At 40.3% G+C, this 27,052-nt stretch overlaps 2 protein-coding genes across 2 annotated transcripts; both read right to left on the bottom strand.

Annotated features, from left to right (window-relative positions):
• Positions 1 to 361: 361 nt before the first annotated feature.
• On the bottom strand, positions 362 to 20,552 carry mst1rb (macrophage stimulating 1 receptor b). Its single transcript, XM_067588252.1, has 21 exons — positions 20,336 to 20,552; positions 15,721 to 17,017; positions 11,704 to 11,880; positions 11,470 to 11,592; positions 10,063 to 10,233; positions 9,795 to 9,955; positions 8,978 to 9,113; positions 8,684 to 8,820; positions 8,135 to 8,314; positions 7,821 to 7,920; positions 7,420 to 7,638; positions 7,174 to 7,320; positions 5,706 to 5,859; positions 5,430 to 5,519; positions 5,087 to 5,302; positions 4,924 to 5,004; positions 4,546 to 4,727; positions 4,308 to 4,417; positions 3,964 to 4,129; positions 3,024 to 3,160; positions 362 to 1,883 (listed from the first exon to the last, which is right to left on the bottom strand). Exons 2-21 carry the CDS (start codon positions 16,921 to 16,923, stop codon positions 1,652 to 1,654), a joined length of 4,122 nt encoding a protein of 1,373 aa, XP_067444353.1. The 5' UTR covers positions 16,924 to 17,017; positions 20,336 to 20,552; the 3' UTR covers positions 362 to 1,651.
• Positions 20,553 to 21,123: 571 nt separating this feature from the next.
• mon1a (MON1 secretory trafficking family member A) lies at positions 21,124 to 26,904 on the bottom strand. Its single transcript, XM_067588249.1, has 6 exons — positions 26,755 to 26,904; positions 26,116 to 26,267; positions 24,162 to 24,545; positions 23,283 to 24,048; positions 22,935 to 23,082; positions 21,124 to 22,219 (listed from the first exon to the last, which is right to left on the bottom strand). The coding sequence occupies exons 2-6, from the start codon at positions 26,237 to 26,239 to the stop codon at positions 22,079 to 22,081; spliced, it is 1,563 nt and encodes a 520-aa protein (XP_067444350.1). The 5' UTR covers positions 26,240 to 26,267; positions 26,755 to 26,904; the 3' UTR covers positions 21,124 to 22,078.
• Positions 26,905 to 27,052: the final 148 nt, after the last annotated feature.

The following is a 27,052-nucleotide window of genomic DNA, read 5'->3' as shown; positions in this document are numbered from 1 at the left end:
ATGGACATAACATTGATAGAGTGACAGGATATAAATACCTTGGCATTTGGCTAGACAAGAAATTTACATCCAAATATCATGTGAACAACCTTGCTGGTAAACTGCAACAAAAAGTCAGCTTCTTTTACAGAAACAGAGACACCTTTCCAATGTGTTGTAGGAAGAGGGTGATGAAGCAGTTTTTATGCTGGTTCTGGATTATGGTGACATAACCTACACGTATGCCTCTGCTTCCACACTTGAGCCCCTGCACTCTGTATACCACTCAGCCCTTAGATTTATTACAGTCATTATAAATAAGGGCAACCTAAATGACTATCAAGATTAAATAAAGGTTATGAAAATGAAATGAGAACAAATCTATAAACAAATAAATATTTTAATTTATTACACTATCTCAAAGACGTGTCAGAAATACAAGCAACAGGGTGATATCAGATTTTCTTCAGAACATTGTGGTCAACATTTTGCCTTACAGAAGTATGATCCAAAATATACAGAACAATCACTAGACGGCAAAAGAATTAAAAGCAAATGTGGGAATGTCATACCTAAACATTTAATATACACATGGGATCCACTACAGTACACTATGCAACAGTAAATACAAAGAACAAGACAAATCTGTGTTGCTTTTTCCTCATGTATGAATACTGCGTTTCAAGTGCCATCCTCATTTTTTAATTCCTCATGGGTCTAATTTGCATGATCTACCTGGTTCCTCAGATGTGGTGGAAATGCAAACAGGATTGAATAACAGGGACTTTTAGTTCCAAGTTTAGTTCCTGAGATTAGTTCCTCTGGTTCCAAACCTGAAACTTTTGGTCGAAACAGGGCTTACATTGTTAGTGGTAAAAGAAAGCAAACATGCCAGTGAAGTTTATTTGATTTGATTGGAGCTATGCTTTGTGTGAGCCACAATCTCCTCTCTCAGCAATACTGTTGCTAACACAGTTAGATACAGAGGTATAAAAAACTGACAGCTGTGCCACAAAAAAGCAGACATCTGAAAAAGACTAGTCTGTAAACTAGACTTTAGTGTTGGAATAAGTCAGTTCAACGATGAGTAAAATTTTGTCCCCTATTTAACCCCAGCCTGCCCCTTTGTGTCCCATGCACTAGCCCAGTGCACTATAGTTAGTAGGTGTTTGAAAAGCCTCATTTTAATTAATCTGAACAAACAGTTGGTTTTTAGCTTTGCTGGCTAGCTAGCTAACCTGTGGGTTGTTTTACAGAAACAGCGTGATGCTAGTTAGCCTCTACACAATATGAAAAAGTATTAACAAGACTTGCTATGTTTTGCCAACTAACAAGCTCATACAAACTAATAAGATGTATCATATCAGTGACATTATCTGTTATCAGTGAAAAACACACAGAAACTAAATGTCTATTAAATACTTCTGAGACGGCCTAGTTTGGAAGGTCAAATAGCTGTTTCAGCTATTGTTGCCACAGTGATGGACTTCCAATATGGCTGCCTGAGGGTTTCAGCTTTGTGCATTTTACAACAATCACTCCCACGCATACATACAACAGGCAATATCCCTGTTTCAGATGCTTTGTAGTAAAACACACTGTCGTGACCTGGCAGAGGGTTATTGTGCTCTTGCTGTTAGCACCGATACCAGTTTAAGTTGAGGGAGTTGGATCAGGAAGATACTGAGCCCGAGTCTTCAACATCTGTGGAGTCATATTCATCAGCAGACTCTGTGAGGGCGGGGTAAGGCCGTGGCTGGTCCAGATTGACGTAGGTGACATTCAGACTGATGTAGTGCTCTCCCTCCAGGCCTGACAGGATGGTCGAGACAGCTGACACCAATGTAGCAAAGTTGGGCCTCAACTCAGGATCAGGGTCCCAGCACTGGAGCATAATGCTATACCTGGAAAAAACATGGATGTGAAGAGAAAAGGGCCAGCTCATTCATAGGGTTGCACACATTTTGTGCACTCTTCATTAAACATTATACACTAGTAATCTATAATGACTTCCACTTTGGGTCATCATTTCACAAATTCCTGACTTATATCACTTTAGAGACAAATATTATTGTTCCCTTCCAGCACTGATGAGCTCTCAAGTTTGTGTTTTTTATCTGTCTGAAAGCAACTGGATCTTTAAGTCTCTACACACCAGTTGTTGTACCTGTTGGTATGGGAGATTTGCACCTTGATCATTCTTGTTCATGTAGTTTGGTGATCTCACATAATTGCAGCATAGCACTACCCAACTTCAACATGAGCTGAGCTCTAATTAACAAGAATTCAAGTTCAAGTTCAACACCAGAAATTATACTGTGGTCAGTTTAATGATAAGGAGTGTTATCAACAAGTATATGTCCTGTGTTGGCCTTTTTTTAACTCAAGGAGCTCTACATGGTTGCCTAGATGACATTTTCCATAATCCATGAACCAACACCAGATGTGCGATAATGTCTTAGTGAACAAGGGGTATGAATGGTTCATCTATTCTCTATCACTCTTTAATTCACTGGGCTTACAGGCTTGCAGGCCATGGGATATATCATTACATTGTTTTTTTTCAAACAGCAAAAACATGTCGGCTCCTTTCCTTGTAAAGTTACACCAGTGTGTGTGTGTGTGTGTGTGTGTGTGTGTGTGTGTGTGTGTGTGTGTGTGTGTGTGTGTGTGTGTGTGTGGTTGTGTGTGAAAGAAGCAAGTGTGTTTTAGACATACACATTAACTCCTACATGACATTGCTTAACCATGTTGGAATACCAAGTAGTGGACAATTTACGGGTTTCACATTACTGAGTGACTATTCGAACATCTTGTTATTACTACTTGGACTTTGTGCCAGGACATTTTCTCCTCTGTCTTGTAGCTGTAAATCTGTGTTAGTATTATTGTAGTATTAGTACTCCTGCTGAAGCACTCCCTAATTCTGTGAAGTTACAGTATACTGTTCTACTGCTGTATGAAACCCACCATCGAGTTTACAGTTATTCCTTAGACTGAATGAACAAAGCAAGTAATATAATGCTTTTATTCTGGCTACTTACAAAGGGTCAGGGCAGTACTGAGGCTGGGGAAGCCTCCTGCCCTTCAGTAAGTAATGTGTTATGTCATAAGGGTCCACCTCTGGATAGGGGCTCGCTCCTCTGGTCAGCATCTCCCACATCAGCACACCAAAGGACCACTGCATCAGGAGGGATGAAAGTTATACAGCATGTACCAGCACATATGCAGACCCATCAAGTAGCTGTTAACTAGTGTGTCCTTGTTTGATTGTGTTCATACAGTATGTAAAGACAAGTTTAAAATTGTGTATAAAGATGTTATAAAGGTGCGAGTAATTTACGCCTCTTAAAACCCCACTGCTTCCTGAGAGAAAGACTCTTTCACTCATTCTGCACAATGAGCAAGAAAAAATGGTACAATCTTGAACACAGATAATATGGCTCTTAATCTGAAGTAGGCTAATGTTTCATTGAGTCTGTGCAATTAGGATGGTGGACCTGGAATAAACCAGCAAATTTACTGCAGGATCTAACCAAGTGGCACACAACGCAAACCACTGTATAGAGGTAAGCAGATGGTAATATATTGATTATTCAATTACCTACTTTGAGAACGCACACACAGCAGGGTGCAGACCAGTGTGAGCTTCAATGTAAGTCAATCAAAATGAAAACAGGTGGCACAACTCCTCTCCAGTACACAAATGTTTGGTGAATAAATCATGGTGTACTGGAGAAGAGTTGTGTTACCTGAATTTTAATATACTGGTTATTGGGGCAATAAATTAATGTTGAGAAGCTACATGTAGCATAACACCGCAAACATTGTTGAAATTTTGTGAACCTAAAACATGATCATCCCCTTTTCAGATCATGCTAAAAGACAAACACACCAACATTGTACAAGTGTCCTTCAGTACCCAAACATCAACAACCACTATCTTGGTTTAATCTTGATTATGGTTGACGTTTGTCTGCTCACCACATCTGACTTGGAGGTGAATTTCTGTGTCTGCAGACTCTCGATGGCCATCCATTTGACAGGCAGTTTAGCCTTCCTGTGGTCCTGAACACTGTAATACTCCTTATCAAAAACATCTCTGGCCATGCCAAAGTCTGCCACCTTCACTGTGTATGACTCATCCAGCCTAAGGACAGAAGAAGTACATGGATATTTTTGTTGCAAAACATTGTCCCTGAGTACTGTGATATAACAACCTCAACTAATTTTGTACCTTTTAACATCTCCCTATACTAATTCAGAACAACTCAGGCCCAATGGCAGTGAATAAATTGCTGATTTCTCAACATATCTTGGTGACTCACATGCAGTTGCGTGCTGCAAGATCTCTGTGTACAAACTTCTTCTGAGCCAAATACTCCATCCCCTTGGCTACCTGCAGTCCGAAGCCAATCAGATCCTTTACAGTGGGGTTCTAAACAAATCCCACAAACAAGCTCAATTAAAACAGTTGGGAATGGTACATAGTTTGCTAGGTAGTAAACAGATGGTTGCACATGAATCAGATGATTAATTTCCACTGTTTTAATGTAGCAGTCTCACCCTCTTCTCACAGCGTATGAAGTGCCGCAGGTCCCCATGTTTCATGTACGGCAGCACCACTAGAGGGAGACCTTCCTGTGGCAGCAGGATGCCCAGTAGAGACAGTACATTGCTGTGATGGAAACCCTTCATTATGATACCTTCCTTAAGGAACTGCTCCACCTCTTCGACATCTGTTATCCCTGATGAGATACACAAAATATTTCAAAAGAGTAAGACACAATTATTAAAAACACAGCAGAGCACAAAGAGCCTGCTTTTGAGTTTTCAGAGAACATCTTCCTGTGGCATTTTCTCCAACAGCAGACGAACTGGAGGGACTTTCTAGTGCTTTCCTAAGGTGTAAAAATCAACACTCAAGAAGCAAATATTACTCACTATTCAAAGACTTGACAGCACAGTGGATTTCTCTGTTATTGTGGTCTGTGAAGTAGCCATGATAGACTGTTCCAAAATGACCTGCAGGAAAAAAACACAATAACAGGACTAATGCTGTTTCCTTCAAAATGTGATACAGATTGCATCAGGCTGCATAACATACCTTTGCCTATGATCCGATGGTGCTGCACGATAAGCATCTCAGCAGGAATTAGAACATCCTTCACCTCCTCCAGCAGCTCTGGCCTAAAATTGGAGATTGAGATCTTCTCTGGAGGCATGAGGGGAGTGAGGGTAGGATCTATGCTGCCTGCAGCGTAGGCCATGCTAGGGAACACCACCTGCCCCACCAGGGGCGTGGGAGGACTCAGGGATACTACTATTAAGCCCAGAGAGAGAGGAAGGGTTATTACAGAAGGTCATGTAGGTCTAAGTGTCAGGGGCAAATTAGCAGTGTCAATTAGCAGCATTAGTGGAGTATGATAAGTGCTTAGCCAGAATGTCACCTCTTCTGTAGTCTCCAACAGGTGACAGCTCCACATTATTTGTACCAGCACGGTTAGCACTGTGAGCCAAACGGGTCTCTGCCATGGAGGCTGAAAAACATTTCACAACAGCCTTTAAATCATCAACCACTGAAGAAGAACACACATACATCCTATGAAACACTGGGGATGTTCTAGTTGAAAGATTCGCATAATTCATCCCAAATCCCCACCCACAGCCAGTAGCTGTTGTATAAACATGTCTGATCAACGTCCACGCAACAGAGAGGAGCCCACCTTTTTTTTTCTTCCTCAAGTGTTTCATGACAACGAAGGCCAGCACCGCCCCGGCTACCAGAGCCGCCAGGATCCCCAGAACAATCCCCACCATGTAGTGGTTGCTGACCCTCACCACTGTGCCAACATTGTGGACCTGCCCGTTGATGGAGATCTGGAGAACGGAGTCCATCATACACAGTGCATGAACCATTGTTATTGCAGATCTATCAATCTGTTATTGCAGAGAGTGTTTTAGTGTGACCTTTACTTTAGTAAAATATAGATTATAAGTTAAAGCTGTTTACACTAGACTGGCTGTGTTTTCTGTCATACATGGATGACTGTAAAGCTCTGACTCCTGTGTGTGTAAGCAAAAGATTAAACACAACACATACAGTGTATCAAACATGCACCAGTGTGACAGATTTTATCACTTGAGGTTTGCTTCTTTTGGTTTAATGGTTTAAACCATTAAGTTAATGGTTTTTAACATATAATTAACTATACATACAGAAGCAATTGCTTCTGATAAATCTGATAAAAGGTACCTAAATTTTGAGAAACACTTACAATATCTAAAGAAATAGTTGCCGAGAGTTAGGTGAGGAGATTGACACCACTCTCATGTCGATACGGTAAATTAATGCTAAGCTACCACCAGAAACTGGTTAGCTTAGGTTAGCACAAAGACTAGAAACAGGGGGAAACAGCTAGCCTTGCTCTGTCCAAAGATAGCAAAATCCACCTACCAGCACCTCTAAAGCTCACTAATTAACATGGTAGTTATATCTTTAAATCTGAGCAAAAGCTTAAGTGTAAAAATGAGACGGTGTGGTTTTACAGGGGTGTTGTATGTGCTGGGCTAGCCTATTTCTTGGCCATGTGCAATGAACTCCTGGCATCAGTGGACACTCCATGACGTAACTCTGAAGAACCAAGAGGTAGTTCAGCTTTAGTGTGCTTTGGGTGCATGTAGGTTGAGTTTGTTACCTTTGAACAGAGGCAGGCTAGTTTTTTTCCAGTCTTTGTGCTGAGCTAAGGTAACTGGCTGCCAAATATGGCCTCATACTTACCATACAATCATCAGTGGTATCAGTCTTCTAATCTAACTCTTACCAAGAAGTGTATTTCGAAAAATATCAAACTATTCCTACATGCTTTACTGATTTGAAGGCTAGTATGAACTATTTAGCTAACTGTCAGCATGCAGACATTCTTAGTGTAAGAATTTCCCAGATAAATATGTCATTTATTACAAAAAGACAATTTTGTTAAATATCTTGATGATCTTTAATAGAAATGTATTGAGCTTTTTTTTTTCAGAATTTGTCTATCCTATCTCATTGCTGCTTGGCTTAGCCGCATCATTTACAGGAATGGATCACTGGTAAGGCAGGGGGCACATACAACATGGGCGCCCATGGTGCAGGTTGGATCCAGGTAAGTCAGTGAGTTAATCATCATCTAATCTTCCAGCATGACTCACCTTCACCGCCAGCCCCTCACTGGGGAAGGTCATGTTTTTGGGGATCCTGCAGGTGATCTCATTGTCCAGGACTTTAGCATCACAATCAACACCTGCCACGGTCATAATGATGGTCATACAGGAGCTCACCAAGTTCAGCTTCTGATGCTGCATACAGAAAAGGAAATCAAGATATGAGAAAATGTATTATTTTAAAATCAGATTCATTTTGTTGTTAATTCAAATACCCACAGAGTTATAACTTACATGTAGTGACACTTCATCAAACCCAGGGTACAAATTTAGCACGTGTCCCTCTGTTTCAAAAGGTATAGGCTCGCCGTAGGGGTGGTAGGAGAACTCTTTGTTCCAAAGTTGCAATGCTCCATCCATGTCAAAAGAAAGCTCTCCTTCCTCTGTCTCATCCCTGGGAAACACAGGAGTGACACACTCCATCCTCGTGGACAAGGACTTGCCTATGCACTCCTGAAACATAACAGTGTAATCATACTTCTATAGTGAACACATACAGTAAAATGTGAGCACATGACCCCAGAGGGAAATAAATCTATAAACAGTAGACTGATTGGAAAAAGCAATATATCTCAATATAATGTACTGTAAACTGTAATTAATGAATCAACTCTACATTATGATGAACACTGTACCCTTGTGACAGGCTTCAGGTGACTCTCATTGGGTTTAAAGCGGATGATGGTGCGGTAAACTGAATCCAGGTTCTCCCCTTTAATCACAACTTTCGACCCCCTAGAGTTTGTGAACAAAGAAAAATATAGAAATTATTATATTTTCATATGGTCAGGCAAAAGAGATGATTTCCTCTTAGAACTGAGTATGTGATGAAGATGAAAAAAGATGAGATCAAAGCAAGTTCATCAGAAATATCACTGCAGAGAGAACTACGGATGGTACAGAGTGCATACAGAGTGAGCTGTTTCTGCTGGATGTCTCACTGGCCTACCTGTCAAAGCTACAGTCAGGCAGGACGTCTGTAATCTTTGGGTTTTCTTTGTAGTAAAACACCTTTGTGGTGAGGACAGGAGACTTGTCGATGAAAACACTGAGAGGGACATCCCTCACCTCTGAGATGGGCTGGGACAGACAGATGATGGAGGACACATTGCCTTTAGGCTTTGTGACTCTGCAAAGAGGCATGACGTATGTATGATTGCATTTGAGATAGTAACATGACAGTTAAAGTGTAGTAAATACACTTTGTATGTTCAATAAGGTAACATCTTCTGACAGTAGTTCATTTCTAAGTGAGTCTTTGGATGCCAAGATATTTCTAGGAGTTAGCCTGCAGTTTCCAAAGTCATCATCCTACACACATGTTGGAACAAGTTTGTTTTATAGGTCATAGCGATAAAAAACTTCTGAGCAGCAACTTGTCTTCTTAACCCCCAAGTATGTGAGGCAACTACACAAAGCTGGAAATGAAATCGTTTTTGTTTTACTTTACAAAAGTTGATGCTAAGATGAAAACATTGAAGGAGATATGTTTCCAGACCTCTTTATAGGACAGGGCACGTCATTGAGAGTGACTCTCCTGGTCTTTCCAGCATCCAAGTGAGGTCCAGTCACTGTAATGAGTGTGCCCCCAATACGAGGCCCATAGTTGGGTTGGATTTCTGTGATGTTGGGAATCTGGAGGGACAATTTATCATAGTATTTTGGTAAAAAAAAAAATTAATTTGTTTAAAGTCAAAATGTAAAACTCAATAGATGAAATAGCTTATAAAGAATATTTAAAGCTTGTGATGTTGTTATGAGGATGTAAGTTGATGATAATAGCAAAGATTACCACAAATGTAAACCCTGGCATTTCTGCCTTGCCATCAATAGAGTAGCGTCCCTCCACCTTGCCCTCATGCACTTCCACTGTAATGTTCACTGGTTTGGACAGGTCAGTGGCCCCAGAGCGAATCTTACACACCAGACTAAAGAACAGCACAACAAATCACGCACGTCAGCATGTCAGTCACTGCAACACCAGCCATAATGGAATTTCAAGGTGGATTAAAACCGTTGGACTCAATGATGGAGGACACTGAGATTTTCCTATATTGAGCAGGTTACCTTTGCTGCTGACATACAGCTTTCAAGTTAAAACCACTCTCTGTTTGTGGATGAGATCATCATTACTAAAATAAGTTTGTTAATAAATCTGTTGAAGAAAAAGATCTGCTCTTAAACATATTAATGCTTTTTAGCCATGCTAGTAGCAAGGTTTTAGAGATGATCGATCACTATCCAGACTGAAATATCTCAATAACTACTGGATGGATTTGCATGAAATTTTGTACAGACATTCATGGGTTCCAGATGATGGTGTGTCCTAATGACCTAACAATTTTCCTCCAGCGCCACCATGAGGCTGCTATTTGTGACTTTGAGTAAAATGTCTCTTAGGTCCAGATACTAATTAATTTCTCCTCAAAAAGTAGCCTCAATAGACCAGATCACAGTATAGCAAAGTCATGCTCAGTTTTCTCGTTTTTTCAGGGGGCTTCTGGGAAAGAAATTAGAAGCTCTTTATTTTCTTCTTACATCACAAGAATGGTAGATCTTCCACAAAATGACTGTAGTATGAACAGAACGAGCCCTGCATGGTTACTCACTGTGTGCTGTTACTTTTGACTGGAAGCACAGTGCAGGCAGTTTGTCCCAGTCGGACCTGGTGTGTTCTGGAGGTAATAACAGGTCTTATGGGTGACTGGAACTCCCATCCACACACAGTTAGCTCTGTTTGACCATCAGGGGGAGCAGTCCGTGGAGAGAACTGCGTCAATAAAGCAGAATATACTGTATAGTACCACCTTGAAATTAAATGTTTCTATTCGTTACACAAAGCGATATTTGTATCCTGGATTACAGAACAAACCTCACCCCAGTGATCCCAGGTGGGCAGGACTCATTCCTCCAGCGGCTGTGACACTCACTCTCCCAGGAGCACACTCCAGAGCACCAGCCACAGCCCATGAACTTAGGGGCCGTCAGACACGAGGCGCAAGTCAGGAAGTGTTGACAACCTGGCCCTCTCTGGGGCACCTGAATCATCTGAAATGGAGAGATAGCAACTTTCAGATCACATACTCAATCTTAGGGGAAAGATCCCCAGGTGCCCTTATTTATTATTTAATATTTCATATTAATGTGGCAATGAGTATAACCACTGAGAGTGAAATGTTCTTCTCATTCCTATACTAAGACATTTATCATTGTCAATCCCATTTCATTTCACTCCAGATCATGTGTCAACAAATGATTATATTATTCAACTTATTTCATGTAATTACATGAATGTTGAGCAGAAAATACAAACAGTTGATGACATGCAGAATGTCCAATATACATAAAACCTCCAACTACAGTATTTAAATCACCTTGATTAATTTGCATGTAGTAGCCTATGAGCCAAATGTGGGTCATGACCCAATAAAAGATAAGATATTTTGATTATTCATCTGATATTAATCTGAAGAGTTTCATTTCATCTGATTTCATTTCGGCACTAGAAGTTCTCCATGTGACTTGTTAAACAGCCTGGTGCTGTTTAAGAGATGAATAATAAAACTATTTAATTTGAATTAAATTACGTCTTATGTCTTTAATTCACACTCAATAACATCACCTTAACAAGAAAGATTATATTGTTTTCAGCATCATTGCAAACAAGACACATCTGCAAGGCATTTTTCAAACTTCTCTTTTCATTAACCACTGTTTATTTGCATGGTTGTGAAGGGTTTTGAGAAAAGATGTGTTATTTTCTTGGAGGAAATGGCTTTGCCTGTATTCTAGCTAAACCAGAGACCTGAAATGATGATAAAATTGCAGAACTCTTGAGTTTTCAGAGGAGTTTAATTTTCCTGCTGTGTCCAAATCTCAATAAAAACAGTAATTACTGTCCCACAGGAATACCACGAGACCCTACTGATCCAGTGTCAGCCTCTAATATACTCCCTGCCCCAAACTACAAAGTCATATCAAGTTTATCGATTTTCTTTTGCCGCTTGATTCACAGGGGTCTCACTATATCCCGGCATGCACTGGGCAGAAGGCAGGGAAACACCCGAGACAAGTCTCCTGAGCATCACATGGTCATTGACAGACAATCAGTCACACTCCCAACTCATTTGTAATTGTAATGTAACCTGACCTGCATGTCTTTGACCCCAAGTCCTTCTTGCCATTACATGACAATATTATCCTCTAAACCACTGTACACCTTTACCTAATCTGCCCAGAAATATTGTTATTTTCTCTTTCACAGACATGCGATTGCTACTGCACCTTGTCTCCAACCACGAAGAGCAGATACTCTGATGAGTACACAGCAGCAATGGATGAGACCCTCTGATTCTCTACCAAAGAGTAATTGGCAAAGATTATAGGGCTCGATCTTGTCAACACAAGCTGCAAACAGAGACACAAGAGATGATGATTAGCAGAGGATCATATACAAAAAAGGCATGTTTATGATCCAATCGAAGGTATTTCTCCTCAACCCCGTGTTTTGTTGTGTACCTGTAGCAGGCGCCCTGTAGAGGTGCCAATATGGGCTACAGTCTTGTTCTCTATGGTTGTGACAAGCAGAGAGGTGAGCAGGACGTTTGTCATCTGCCTGTTGAAGAGGTCCACTCTGTAGTAGGGCTTTGAAACCATGGTAGGATGGTCTCTGCATGTGGCGTTGTTCTCCATGCTCTAGTACCAAATCCGCAGGCAGCAGAGGACAAGAAAAGGAAACGTTGATGTAGACAGTGAGACAGAAAATACACTCAACATTATTTAAACTAGTATTATTAGGCATGTTTTAACAGCGTTGACAGCGTCTACAACAGGACCTGTAGTATGACCTGTAGTGCTGCGGTCTCAGTGTATCTAAGATTCTGACATGTTTAAATACTTAATTTTTAAAAAATAAATAGTAGTTAGACAAAACAATTTCAACTAAGGCCTATTCACTAGCTTTTTCTGCATTTCTTCATCAAAACTTTAATGTTCAAAACTTTAATCCGACACAGATGAGAAGTCCTAAAAGCGCCTAAAAGCGTCTGTTAAGAGCTGTGGAAAGACCTAGTAAGTGGAACTTGAGTTGGGATTGTCAAATAATTTATAATCATGGTGGAAGGAGTAGCAAGCAACCTAAAGATGCATTTTAAAAACTGATCAACCATCATCTTTATATGGAGGTTTTATCTGAGTTACTGAGAACACAGTCCATCACTAGTAATTAGTGTGTACACAGATTTATTACATATTCAGTGTCATATTTTACTTTACATGCTTTAAAGGCAAACAGTAACCTTTGTAAAGAAGCTTATCTTTTGTGTCACTACTACAAAGTTTCCAACATCCAATCTGATTTATAAAGTAGTTTGAATTATTGCCTGACTACTCCTGGATCATACTAATAATATTTTATCTTTAAACTTTGCCGATGTGGTAAGATAAACCCAGGTGTTTGCTTATGAGAACATGGTGTGGGCTGCACACCAGGAGCACAAGGTGAATCTGTCATGATAATATGATCATTTCATAATTTAAGAGCCCATGATAAATTATCATGTGCTGCATTACTGACAGACAGATTGCCTTGTAACTATGGACACAGAGCAGGGCGGATCACTGTTTGGTTAAAGGGTCTCTTTCTTTGTTAACGCTAATTTATATCTCTTATGCCAGCATATGAAAAAACAAAGTAATGACACCTTATAGTTGTTTTCTTGGTGTATATTAGTGGTCTTTTCACATGCTGTTAGCAAATTAAGTAAGCACTGTCTAGTTTCATGAAGTGAGCCTAGAACTTGTAAAACTTTGTGTAAAAAACAATCAACATTGCTTTGGACTGATGTCAGTGACCTCTCAATCCCAGAGGAGCATAACCTTGGTTATAATTCAGTTTCCCAAACCCTAAACCTTAACTTCATCTGAGCTAAAAATCAAAGATTTATCAACCTAGTGAGGAAAATTAACATATTTATAAGGGTCAAAATATTAATTTAGAACAGACAAATAAAAAGCCATTAAGAGGAACACCTCTGAAACAGTAGAAAACAGTGCGATGTTATTATAAATATGATATTATATATTTCATCCCATGCTAAACTAAAACAATTTTTAATATAGACCAACAGAATTTTATAGCCCATATTAAAAAAAGTTTACCCTACATTATTCAATACAATGATCCAGTGCCTGAATAATTCAATTACGTACTCATAGAGCAGAAAAGCAGTATTTGTGAGGCACAAAAGATGTTATTGGCAGCATAGGTATTTTTATCAACTAAGACGTGGAAGAAACAGGATTTCAGATTGTTGGACAATCCCGCAGGCAGGTTACTCAACATTCAGACTGGCAGCCAAAAACAACACAATGGAAGAAGCGTTAGGAGGGGGGTTCGCTAGTCCAAGCAGAAAGTGTTCTGCCAAAGACGAGTAGAGGGAAGAACATCCAGAATCGAACATCCAAACTCCACATAACTGCATATTCTTCCAAACTTTTATCAAATGTGAATGCAACGAAATGAAAAACAGTGTTAAATATTCAGCTTTTCTTTCAGTTGAACAACTAACATCAGCTTACAGTATTTTTTTAGTCTTACCACAAAAACTCAACATCCAAAATAGTGACTCAATTCTGGGAATGTTACCATCCACATGATGTGGTAATTCTCCAACTGGCAAGTAGGATTAACTTTTAGTAAATATGGAATAGGAAGTCCTACCACAAGCTTCCCAGTCCCCAACACTCACCACTGCAGTCACCAGTGACAAACGTAAAATAAAAAAGAATATTATGAGAAATATGCATGGGATCTTGAAATAAAGAGAAGTTTTCCCCAGAGAATTAATACAAGTAACCACTGCTATCGTATTCTGAGACAGGCCTTACAAGGATACTGAATATACTCACACCACGCCAGTTATGCAGGGATTAATATAGCAGGAAGGAATGAGGCAAACTTTCTTTGACCTACATGAGATTATATCAAACTTCCTGTCTGACCTGAAAAATTCATTGAACTGATGCAGAAAACATGTCTTAACACTGACTAACCTCACTCCCAACTGGCCTCCATCCAATATTCCTTCCAGCAGCTGCATCTGTGTGAGTGCACACTGAATGCTCATCAGGTTGCATTCCATTATTTCAATGGTATTTCACAGAAATCCCCAAAAGTGGGTGAACTTTGACAATCATCAATTGCACATTCTTTTTCATGTGATAAAATAAATGTGCATAAAGTAACTTATAATAATAAACTTAAGCAAATCTCAATCAGATGACCACCTTGATTCAGAAAGTGATTTTAATTTGTGCCCCATAGGTGTGTCCATACTCATCCATTAAAACTTCCTAACCATGATGTACTACTGACATTTATGTAATGTAGAGAAAAGTTCAGATGAACTTCTCCTTTAAGCAAATAGTTTCACATTTTAAGAATTACGCTTATCCACTCTCTTGCCAAGAGTTGAGAAGATTGATACCAATCTCATAAATACATGCTAAACATAAAGCTAGAGCCAGGAGATAGTTAGCTTAGCTTAGCACAGATACAGAAAAACAGCAGCTCACTAATGAACACTCTTGTTGTAAGGTATGAATATGTTGTTAAGGGCAAAACATTTTCAAGCTTAATTTACATTTGTGGTGACAATGGTTTCACTTTCACTTTTCATGTTACACAATTATCCACAGACATTTATCTTGACAAAAAGTGAGTCAAACAATAATCACATGCAGCTTGACTGCAAAAACCTTTTTATATTTTTTCAGTGTTTCATTTAGTTTGGCTCTGTTAACATCTGCATAATGATGCTGCTCCTGCCAATGCAGTGAGTAAAGTATTACTTTGTATAGGGCTTTACATGATTGCATAAACTGATAATTTCCCATATAATCATAAGAAAACAATTCACAAATGTGTGCTAAGTATTTTTTGTGCCAAAAAAAGAGAAAAAGTCTTGTTCTGTCATTATCATTTTTTGACTCCTATTTGACTTATAGGAACTCCTATAAGTACTTATTTACTTCACTTCTATTATTTACCTTCTCCCGTTCATGTTCAAATAAACAAAAGATGGTTTTATCCAGCCACAATAAGGTCTCAGTAACCTGGGTTTGTTTATTATATATTCCATATTTATGCAAATTGAAGAACAAAGACAGACATACTTCATTGTTCCACACGCACATGATAAGATTTTTAACAGGCCTTATCAAGATACCTGCACACTGAGTCAGCAAATTGTCCATATGAATGGGTGCAGAGTTCATTTTACTCTAAATGACTCCTCATTATGAAAGTGGGTCATGATTTATTGCCTGAAATTATAGATCATATTATCCAGTAGATGCTACATATTTTCCCTCATACCAGCCTGCCATGAATCAGTCACATACTGCTGACCTTACCTTTGTTCTTCTCCTGCCTGCCTCTAATTAAAACAGTATCTTAAAGAAGAAAGAAAATTAAACTGAGATCATATTAATCATTTGTAACAACCTATAATGTCTGTGTTTGAGTGGACTGACCTCATGTGGACAGCTCTCACAGGGCTGGAAGTGGCAGAGCCCTCTGGAGAGCTGCTCTGGTCCAGACTCACAGCAGTCGTCCACCCCATCTGCAATTGCTTTGTTCACATTGTCCATAGGGAAGGCGCACAGGGCCGAGTCATGCTCTGTGACCCCGTTATCATCAGTAACAGCAAACACCCCATACAGGATGTCATCCTCCTCCTCCGCCCCTAACTCTTCTGCCAGCTCCCTGCCTGCCTTGCCAAAGTGGGCTGCCTGGACCACATTGTACACCACATCCTTATAGGGTTCACTAGCTACATTCCTCCTGCGGCGTTTTGGTTCAAATCGACACTCCAAGATCACCTCACGATATCTCTTCATCTCCCATTCATTCCGTGGGAGACGGCCCAGGCGAGTCTGAAACGGAGAGGAGTCCTGATCTGGGCTCTCTCTCTGGACTGAGAGGAAGTAGACAAACTCCTGAGTGAAAAAGCTGTAGACATATTCAATATGGTACGTCCTCCGTAGGCCAGGAAGGACAGTCAGGCCACGTACATCACTGTAGAAACCATCTTCTGTTGCCAGTGGTCGACGAACTGATATTGACTTCCTACCGTAACGCTGGGTCACACTGTCATTGACAGTGGTGGCAACAAAGAAGTAGACAGCCTGACCCTCCTCCACCATGGTCACTTTGGTACCGAGAGGACTGGCCACACAGTCAGGACAGTAGGCAGCAGAGTTTGAGTCCTTTCTAAACAAACACTTAGAAAGAGAAGGCTCTCTGTTTGAGTTGAGTCGGTGGAAATAGCACGCGCCATACTGAGAACTTCCACAAGAATATAAATACATAAAGAGAGTATCCAACAGCAAGACCTGATTGTTTGTGTCCTCAAGGAAGTTGGGGTCCTTGTCAATGTCACATAAATTGCATATCTGACACTCTGGGCTTCCCACCGGCCCAGTGTGAAGCTCCCATACCTTCTCCAAGCTTCTGTTGACAGCTTCGATCACATTCTGAGAGGCTACATACACCTCCTGGAAGAGCGAGTTGTTGACAATGTTTTGGATGGGGCCCCGGGCCTGGAAGAAGGGCATGGTGTAAACCACTGAGTAGTTGACTGTGCTGGGGGCCAACAAGGGACAGTTGGCCAAGGCAAAGGCCAGCAAAGTCTGAAGCCAGACACATGTCCCCCACTGTGTGGTCCAGTGGACCATCTCCACTGCACAGGGAGCGACAGCACAGACAATGTCAGGTTACCTCCAGATCTGATGTTGGGACAAATGCATCCTTAACATCAGCCGCAAATACCTGAATGAAGTGAAATGAAAGATTGGAGTAAGTAATTAAATCATTAAGAAATTATCATCTACAACACAAATGACTGAAACTTCAGTGTGAAAGTTCTTCTTTCTTAGCCTTAAAAACTGTAGTTTGACTAAAAAATTCTGAAAAGAATAGTTTAACAGAATTCGATGAGGAGATTTATGGTTAGCTTAGCTTAGCTTAAAGACTCAAAGGGGAGAAAGAAAAAAGTGTTGACTTCCTGGATTTTTATCATCACTATGAGGTTGCCAGGCAACCAGCAGAGAATCCAGGAAGTCACTGCTTCCAGGTAAGAAATAGTCAACGTGTCATTTTTACACTATAGTTCTCATAAGGATTATACAATAACAAGATATACTGTACTAATTAGTAAACTTTAGTGGTGCTAGTAGGCACTAGGGTATTTTTTAACCTTTGTACAGAGCTAGGCTAACTGTTTCTCCTTGTTGCAGTCTTAAGGCTAAGCTAAGCTAACTGTCTCCTGACTCAAGCTTCTATTTGGCATACAGCCTTGAGAGTAGAATTGATTGCCTCACCTAACTCACCAAGAAAGTAAATAGGTATATTTCCTAAAATGTTACATAATAAGTCCACTGACTTTCTGGGAGTTTTTCACCACATCTCATGGTCTTCCAAAGGGAATAGTGTTTGTTTAACAGACCATCTTAGAACAGACAGGGACCATGATCCCACAGTTCAACATGTATGGAGGGGTGGGGGTAATGTGGCCCATGTCTCTATTAAAGGTTGGTCTTTGAATCTAACTCCGTCCACTGTGGATGACAATGAGATGCATCTCAGAAAAAGGCTGAAAAGTAAATATATTTAAAGTAATGTCTGAAACCTGCTTAATTTGAAAATTACCTACTTCCTGTTTTCTGAATGAAGTTCAAATCAATATTACACTATATTCTGCACGAAATCCTAATAGATCTTAAGTGACAAACGTCATCATCTTGGTTGAGCCATGTGATGACATAAGTACATGTGGCCATAAAGATAAAAGCCCTTTCTGACTCACCACAAACAGTGAGAGGAAATGTTTACATAATCAAACGGAGAGCTGTTTTGGTAGCGCTCAGCAGAGTAGACAGTGAATAAAACTTTTTATTGTGACTTCCTGCAAAGGTCATTCATACTGTCTGGTCATGTTTATTCTTCTTAATCTGACATCCACCCTTCTTCAAACATGAGTCATACTCTTTTTTGCAAGAGCACTGGTAGTAACAAACCAAGTTAATGGCCTTAGTTCAACTTTAATGCACCAAATTTATCAAATTTAAGTGAATGATTTTCATCCTCACCCGTCCTCATCAGTGTCTAGATAACAACCCACCAAATGGAACCATGCTTTAAAGTCAGGGGCTTGTCTTCATCCTGAACAGGCGTTGTTGGGTGGATCATTAACTAAACACATCACAGTAAGGCTGTATTCAAGACCCCTGGCCTCTCTACTTTGCATTCCAGTCACAACCGCTACGTGCCTTTCAGGAGGAAAGATGTGCACGGACTGATGGTCATAAGACGACCAGTGCCTTTTTAAGTCCCAGGTGAAGAAGCAACTTGTCGTCTGCTCGTGCCAGAGAATTTCATCAACTCTGATTGTTTTATTTTAGCAGCAGAGAAACTTCATTTTGACCAAACGTCTTTCAAGAAATGGCACTTTATTCTATAGGCAGTCATATGGGAAGGTTTGAAGCCAAGAGTCTGGTGTCTTTGCATCAATAATTCATAGAATCCCACTGATGTTGTGTTACATTTTAACATTTGCAGCTCCATGTGAAACTGAGGTTACGGTTAGAGTTTCAAAGCCAAGAGGACATGCGTATACATAGTAATGGCACTGATTGACTTTCTTCATGTTCATGGTTAATAAAGCAAATGGTTGAAATTGAGTTTCCATTCATTGTGCTATTGTGCTATTTAGAGGCCAGCATGCAGGTCTGACTGAAGGCTGCATCAGTTTATTTCTTCACGGCTGAACACCAGCACCCTCTAAATCCTACTAAATCTGACACATTTAGATCATGTTGATGTTAATTCATGTGTGTGTTGTCCTTGGTAAATACATGAATTTACATTTCTCATTTTCCAAGCACACCACACAACATTACTTTACCATCAGTTACTTAAAAAAATGACCTGTGGAGCTACTGTGAGAAGGACAAAGGTGTTCTATTGGCTGTAGTATGCAACAACTTTATTGGATCAGTGCCTTGCTCACAGGCACTCTGGTGACCTTTAATTAGAGTAAGGAAGAGCACCTCTCTTTCATCAGTCAATGCACAGATATCCATAGGGATTTGAAGAGGCAAGCTATTGTGCAAAAAATCAATAGTCCAAACATATTGTACCCCAAGGACACATGTATTGATTCAGTGGCAGGAAATGCAACCCAAACCAATGAAGAACCACCAGAACCCTTCAGAGACATTAGGTCTGCATTTATTTTATTTTGAAACGTCTAAATTCATATAAGGATGATTTGTGTGCACTTAATATTCAAAATCAGTCTGCAATGACTTAAGTGGTTGTGTCAACAAGGTTCAATACCCAAACCAATTCTGAAAATTCATTTTGGTACTGTGCTTCTATGTTCTGTTCTTGTCTTTTCTTATCTTTTTGTTTGTACTTCTTATCTCCAAGTTCATGCTTCTGTTTTTCATTCTGACCTGACAGTTCAGTGAAATATTGCCAGTGCATAGTCTGTTTGGCTTCGGTTCACATGTATGATGTTATTTCATTCCAACAGCTGCACAAAACCTGAAAGGTTAGACAGAGCAACACCTTTGCTCAGTGAGCTTTAGGAGTCAAATATAGTCAGGCATTGTTGTCTATTATACATGCTGTACTGAGCAGAAAAACAACTTCACTGTGTTATGCAAATTGTAATAAGTGATAATATCACTCTCACATTATAAATTGAATAATCAATGACACTAGTAATCCCCCCGAATAATATCATATTGAGCACACATTTCTCACTTATGATCACAGTTTCACCTACAGTTTCACACCAAAGCCTATATCATAAACAAAAAAATCAAACACTGAGATTGATTCATTTCCTGTGAGTGGCGCACAGCAATAAGCTTAAAGTTACTTAAGCACACTTTAATATATTTTGGCTCTCCTGCTATGGTATCACTGTATTTGTGAAGTGATTGTTAATCTCTATGGTGGCTGCACGGTGTTGTTTTGCCGTCATATCTGTTCAAATTTGACTTTATAGCTGCTTCTACTATTTTGTTCAAAAGTATCAATGACACATGCAGTTGCGAATGTTATTTTTAAAAAGCTTACCTGTACAGGTTAGTTACTGTCCTCTTCAGGGAAGCAACTGCCGCCAGTTTTGATGTTTGTTTTGGTTGTATAGCGCAGTATGATGGATCCGTCCTTTAAGTGAAGAGTCAGGATTCTATACATAAGCTACTACACAGGTCCTGCTCGTCTTCAGGAAGCGCCGGAAAGTGTTAACTGTTGGTTTCGGATTCAACTTTTACTCTCAGTGTGGCTGGATACACGGTCTCTCAGTTGCGCTTCTGCTGGCTCCTCCCCTCGCAGCTCCAGACTGACAAACCACACCACAAACCGATTAACCCGCGTATTGGTTTAGACACCTCTTTGTCTGGTGGCCTACATGATGCCATAAACTGATGCAGGCGACATACATTATTAGAACTGATTTCTGTGTCTATATTGCTTGTTTTCTTACTGTCATTTTCCTGTTTCATTGCACTAAAAGGAATTAAAGAGCCTCTTGCACTATTTGTATTTATGATGCTAGAAATCTATAGGTAACCTAATATTTAGGCAACAAGACAGCATGTGGGCTGGTGTGTGTTATGCTGGTCTCCTGATATATGATGGTACTCAGAAATTACTCTGACAGGAAAACTAATCCTAGAATACATTTTATATAAGTACAGCCAAAATATATGTAATACATATCAGAGGACAGTTAAGGTAAGGAATAAAATTATTATCATACTGGGACTATAGTAAGGTTGCCTAGAGCAAGTAATATCACTACAAACTATTATATTGCAACTGAATACTTTTAAAAAGCAGACATCGAGATTACAATAAAGCATGAGAAATAAGGAGTCGGTTTTATTACTTATCATTTATTTATATATAGTATTGAAATTGTGCAGCAGCAGTAAACCTACACTGTTACAACTTTATATTGGCTTTGCACAATGGCCGTTAGTTAAGGCATGATTAGTGGAAGCAGATGAGGCAACAGTGGATTCTTTAAGCAAAGCTGGATTCTGTTAAATACAACAAACCGTTATGATTAGACACGAGCAGGACAGATTCACACAACAGCTTTCCTGTTATAAGTATACAGAATATTTAAAGTAAAATGCTACTGGACACTGGAAGATTAATGTATTTAAATTAAGATTCCGTCACACTGACAATGACATATTTTAATACAACTGACAGCAGTAAACTCATGAACACATTTGTCTTGGGAGTGCATAGACATAAAAAAAAACAATAATTCCTTAAGTTATCATCATGTAAAGAGAAAACAGGAATGTGGTTAACCCATATCTGGACAGAATGACTGCGAACAAGAGGATACATTCTACTGCAGGTCTTGAGAAAATTCCAGTTTTCAAAGTCAAATTTTATTCTTGATTTTTAAGAACTGATCTCATAACATTAAAAAGACAAAGACAGCATTTTTCATACTTAGAGAAGCTGTTACAGTAAAACATAAATCGTTTACAGTATGTCGTTATCGTGTAACTGATGGTGCTGATGCTGCTTCCATCTCTCGTTATCCAAATTAAAAGTTATAAAAATCTAGACAGCTAAAATACAGCTTTAATTTAACTTCATTGTGATATCTGCTTTCATCGCAACTCTGTGAATTACATCATAGAGAACCCAGTATCAAGAAATGCATAGCTTTGACAATTGTATGTAGACACTGAACTGACTTCTGCATCATCTACAGCTGTTGTTAGCACCAGGCCAGTCGGTGTTCAGGGTGACGCTTTTTGTCTCAGGAGGTCAGCCGGCAGCGAGGGCTCAGTATGTGAGAGGGCTCAGGATGAAGAGGCGATCCTCCTCCTTCCTGATCCACTTCAGCAGTTTGTTGACAGCAGAGATGGCCAAAGCCTTGGTCCCCAGCGGACTGAAGCAGAGGTAGAGCTCAAAGCCACTTGTCACCTGCAGGAAGAAGGTAGAACGGAGCAGGGAGCGTGACAAGGATGTGGTGAGTGTTGCAGTATTTTATGACTGCTTTGGCTCATTTTTCACAATATTCAATGTGCAAAACTCTTAATGCAAAGAAACAAACTGGCTTGCTGAATTCTTCTTACCTTTAAACACAAAATGCACTTCTTACATTAAGTGCAAATCACATGCGCTAAATGTATTAAATGTCTGTTACAGCAGGAGTGTAAACTGTGATTTAATGTTATCTGCTCTCCAGCATTACTATAACGTACAGTATTTTAGATATTTAAACTTACAAGTGATTGAAATATTTACATAATATCTGACAACTCTCTTAAAAAAAACTTTGTGGTTGATGGGGAACTGAAAGTTTCCACTTCAAAAGGTTTGCATCAAAAATGAAAGTTTCCAAAAGCCACTCTCTCTCTGCATCATTTCAAATACTGTCTTCTACATGAATTGCATTTTTTTCTCATTACTATTCGTATAGTTTTGAGGAAATGACCACTGCGGGATGAGAAGTAGTATTCTAATTTTTTTAATTTTGTGTGCTATGCGAGATCTTGAGGCCAAAAATACCTATACATAAAATACAGCATTTTGAAAATTGAAACTCTGTTATGAAAATTGAGCCAGACGAATTGAAAAATATTATAAAAGACTTTCTTGTAAAAGAAAATGTCTCATCTCACAGTGCCAAGCTTACCCATGCCAGCAGGTTCTCAGTTTCACTACAGCGGTAGAAGGAGCGGAGAGGTCTGGTTGGATGGTGCAGGCAGCTGTGAAGGTCCTGGTACAAACCCATCAGCCTTTCCTGCTCCTCATCAGACTGGTACACATCAGGAAACTCTGGACTGGAGGAAGAAAAATCAGAGTATACTGAAGATTTGTTCTCCGAAGAAGAGAAAATAGTGTAAAAAATATACTTAAAGGGCTTGAAAGCATTTGAAAGATCATTCTCTTTGCAATTATAGCATATACCTTAATGTAAAAAAAACAATGAAATAGATTCCAACACATGCTTATAAGACATTTCAGCAGACGTCCTTCCCACCTGGTGTACAGCCCTGAGCTCTTTGATTTGTACAGGAAGTGTCTGAGCTCTGGGATGCCGACCTGCGCCACAGAATAGCTCGGACATTTAAGCGCCTCCTTCAGGGCCTGATAGGCACTGCGCTTACTCAGCCTCTCTAGAAACCTTTGCTTGCAGTCGGACATGTTAAAAAAGTCCTCTCGGTCAGTTGAGACCAGGATGAGGCAGAGCTCGGACGCAGGCTCCAGGTAAGAAATGTGAGCATGGAAAAATCCTGCAGTGTTGAACTTTGGCAGACAGATGGGCGTCCAGCCTTCACCCTCTCGAAAGGACGAGGAGGAGCCCACGAGGTTGAAGACCAAGTGCAAGTCTATGTGGTGCAGGAACTGGTCCTTTTTCCTAACCAGAGTAACCAGGCGGTCTCCTGCCAGCAGAATGGAGAACACCAGGTTTTTGGCTTTGGCAGCCTGCAGGCTCGATGAGACCACATCCCTGGCGGAGCTGGGCAGAGGCAGGCAGGTGACGGCGCTGAGCAGCAGGCCGGGGTCACGGTCCAACCGATGCAGCAGGTTGTCGGTGAGATACTCGGAGCCGGCCAGAAGGCGTCGCAGGTCATAGTTCTGCTTATGCTGGAAGATGTGGTTGAGCTGGGTGAGGGTGAGCAGGCTGACGATCTGGTAGTAGATGTACTGCAGCTCCCGCAGCAGCTCCTTGTCTGACTGACAGGTGCGAGATACGCCCACCAGGACCAGCGGACTCTTGGTGAGGAAAACCACTTTACATCCATCTGACACAAAAAACATTCACAGAGTTAACATGGATTCAACATATTTCCTTTCTGACATACTTTATAAAATCATTTATCTTTACTTATGAAAAAGAATCAAAGTATATTCTGACCTGCATGGATGGAGCGGATGATGTTCTTCTCAGCCTCAACGAAGGATACGAGGGCCATCATCACGCCCATGGTGCTGGAAAGAGCCTCTTCTGTGCCATAGCGGGTGTAGATCGGCTTTCCAGCCTCACTCAGCACAAACACATGTTTTCTGTGGCTCCTCCATGCCTCACTGGACACATCCTCCTCCTTAGTCCTAGTCTCTGATGAAACGTCGTTGTTGTGTTGCTCCTCTATGGTTTTCTCTCCCACCAGCACTTTGAGCTCCTCTGCACACTCGCCTGATTTGTCCAGTTCAGTCTCCCTCCCAGCTCCATCCTCAGCCTCAGCAGTCAGATCTTCAAAGGACTGCGCATGGACAAACATAGCACTCTTCTGGCCAGCCCCTGCGTCAATGAGAGAGTAATGACCCCAAAATGTTTTTCAGAGCCTCAATAACAGATGTTTGATTCAGACTGACTAATAACTCCTTTTGTGACAAAACAAAAACAAAGAACCATAGAACTACTTAGGGCTAAAACTTTCCAGAGTAGCCCCAGTCAAGGGAAATTAAGAACCTCTCGTCACAGCTTATTTAATTTAGACAAAGTAGGAGGCAAATAGGGCAAGTCTGATAATGAGTCAGCTAGCTAACACTGCAAACATGTTATGTTTATCTCCAGTAGAGCAAATCAAGACAAGTGACATCAGAGGCTTTGGATTTGTTCAAGCTGGATGCAAACATGCTTTTACTGTGACACACTCAGATATCTGTTTTCCAGATGTGAGTGAGGAGATGGTCGATATTATTAGAATTCTTGTGAGAGTTTTTTTCTTATATTGTTGGTGAGGCAGGGAGTTCATGTTAATGTTTTTATGTTTTTCAGATGCTGCATCTTCCAAATGATACCGGCCACTAAGGTTGGAGAGTCCAAAACCAATGATGCACTCAGGTGCTCCTTGTCAGTTCATGACGTTAAAAATTGCCCTCAAACACCCAACAAAGTGAAAATACTGGGAGTGAAGTGGAACGCAGGCAAGTCATGCAGATTACAAAAGACACATTACTGTGATCATTTGTTCAACATTTCTGAACACAAACAGGATGTGCATATCTATGCTGTGTTTCTCCCTCTCTCTCTTTCTCTCTCTCTCAAATGTCAAATGGAGAACTTTTAAATTAAAAACAGTTGATTCACAAGTTAATCCGGTTTTGTGGGGGTTGCCTAGCAACAGCTGGTCAATAGGAAGTCAACTCATGGAATACTTTCCTCCCACGAGGGAAGGTACAAATAAGTAATACTCCCATTTTTGTCACGGTACAATTATGTATCCATTGATAATCAAAATTATTGCAGGCATAGATTTTGTGTGTCTCTTTTGCAAAAATGTGGAAGATTCAAGCAGCAAACACAGAATCTTTTTTTTCAATATTGCTGGATGTCAAATGAGGAAATAACAAAAGGTTTAACTGCGTGTTGCAGGAGAGTTATTACATAAGATTCAACTGTCATGAGGGAGGAGCCAAGAGACAATGACACTTACATAAAGTTACACTAATTTATTCAGTACATTCATCCACTTATCTGGCCTCAAGACTTCCAAGTGTTTAGGTAACACATTACTTATCCATGTGTGCAGTGCTGTCTTTCAGACTCTTTTAACCTGGCTTTGTCTTCATGTTTTTATGTTTTTTCCTCTTGTCATATGTGTTGGCATGTGGTGACTATTAGGGTTTCCCCTTTGGGGATGAATATAGTATAACTAATATAATCTAATCTAAAGCCTTTGAAATAATGACATTGGCTAATTGCTGGGAGTTACTTGATGTTGTGACTAAAGGCATTATGAAGAGTTCACGCTCTCTCAGAGAGATGACCATTCTGCAGTGGTTCAGATTCATATGATTTCTATGAAATGCTGTAAGTCTGACTGACGGTCTGCAGAAAGCGTTGAACGAATGTGAGCCGGCCTCACCTGGTTCAGTTCCCTCCACGAGACCTGGTGTGGGGCTGTCCGCCCTCTCACAGCGAAGGCGGTCCACTGGCGCCAGGGTACCATTCTCCCATGACGCAGCAGCCCTTTGGGCTTCTCCATCCATCACTGCTACTGAAGGCAGGGACACACACCTTGTAGGACACACAGAGGAGAGCTATGGGGCCAAAGGTCAACAGCTTCGTGACACTGTGACTGAATCAAGCTGGTCGTGAAGTACTATCATGACATGGCTACCAGCACGCGAGTCATTAACATTTTATGGTCTGACTTTTACACTTTCTACATTTTCAGAACTTTTGAGCTAGTTTCACTCCTGTTACTATGACTGGTGTGAAATGACATTTGAAAACAGAATAACAGACTTCTCTTACAGTAAAACATTTATCTTTCGTGTTTACACGGTTGTGTTTTATATAAGTCATATGTCTTCGTGTTTCACAGCCCTCAGTGGAGAAGTCAGATGTGCTGATGCAGAACTTCAAAGGTTACTTTGACTGCTAACTTTAGCAGATAATAAACAGTAAGTTAGCTCAGGCTAGCTCGGTCTGGTTTAGTTGCCTTCATCCTTCCTGATAAACTGCTATCTTGACTCGTTTTAAGTTATTTCTAAATTGTTACCTTTCATTTCCGGAGCTGTCTGCATTTGATTGTTGTGTTCCACAACCCGCTTGTCACAGTGACTGCAGCTGGCTAACTAGCAGAGCAGAGATCAGATCAGACAGAGGTACTTCTTCTTCTTCTTCTTGCTAGTCAACATGCGCTGCAAGGTTGCGGAAGTAGGAATTGTGGGATATGAAGTTTTCCTCCGGAGAACTGCTCTTGGGTTAATAAAAATGCCTATTTAATAAGACTAAAATAAAAGTAAACTAGGGCATTAATCGAAACATTTGTGAATCCGTCCGATAAAGTTGCATAT

The sequence above is a fragment of the Thunnus thynnus genome, chromosome 4, assembly GCF_963924715.1.
Source record: "Thunnus thynnus chromosome 4, fThuThy2.1, whole genome shotgun sequence".
Classification (NCBI taxonomy): Eukaryota; Metazoa; Chordata; class Actinopteri; order Scombriformes; family Scombridae; genus Thunnus; species Thunnus thynnus.
Note: the sequence above shows the minus strand (reverse complement) of the source record. Positions and strands in the feature narration are given on the sequence as shown.

What these genes read in the sequence shown, in the direction of transcription:
- mst1rb (XM_067588252.1), bottom strand. Translation starts at nt 16,923, where the DNA reads ATGGTCCACTGGACCACACAGTGGGGGACATGTGTCTGGCTTCAGACT. An exon ending in TGTTGGAGACTACAGAAGAG is followed by an intron (nt 5,303 to 5,429) that starts GTGACATTCTGG and finishes TGGGCTTAATAG; the next exon opens with TAGTATCCCTGAGTCCTCCC. An exon ending in CCATCGGATCATAGGCAAAG is followed by an intron (nt 5,005 to 5,086) that starts GTATGTTATGCA and finishes TTTTTCCTGCAG; the next exon opens with GTCATTTTGGAACAGTCTAT.
- mon1a (XM_067588249.1), bottom strand. Translation starts at nt 26,239, where the DNA reads ATGGATGGAGAAGCCCAAAGGGCTGCTGCGTCATGGGAGAATGGTACC. An exon ending in CATCCGCTCCATCCATGCAG is followed by an intron (nt 24,049 to 24,161) that starts GTCAGAATATAC and finishes TTTTTGTGTCAG; the next exon opens with ATGGATGTAAAGTGGTTTTC. An exon ending in AGCTCAGGGCTGTACACCAG is followed by an intron (nt 23,083 to 23,282) that starts GTGGGAAGGACG and finishes TTCTTCCTCCAG; the next exon opens with TCCAGAGTTTCCTGATGTGT.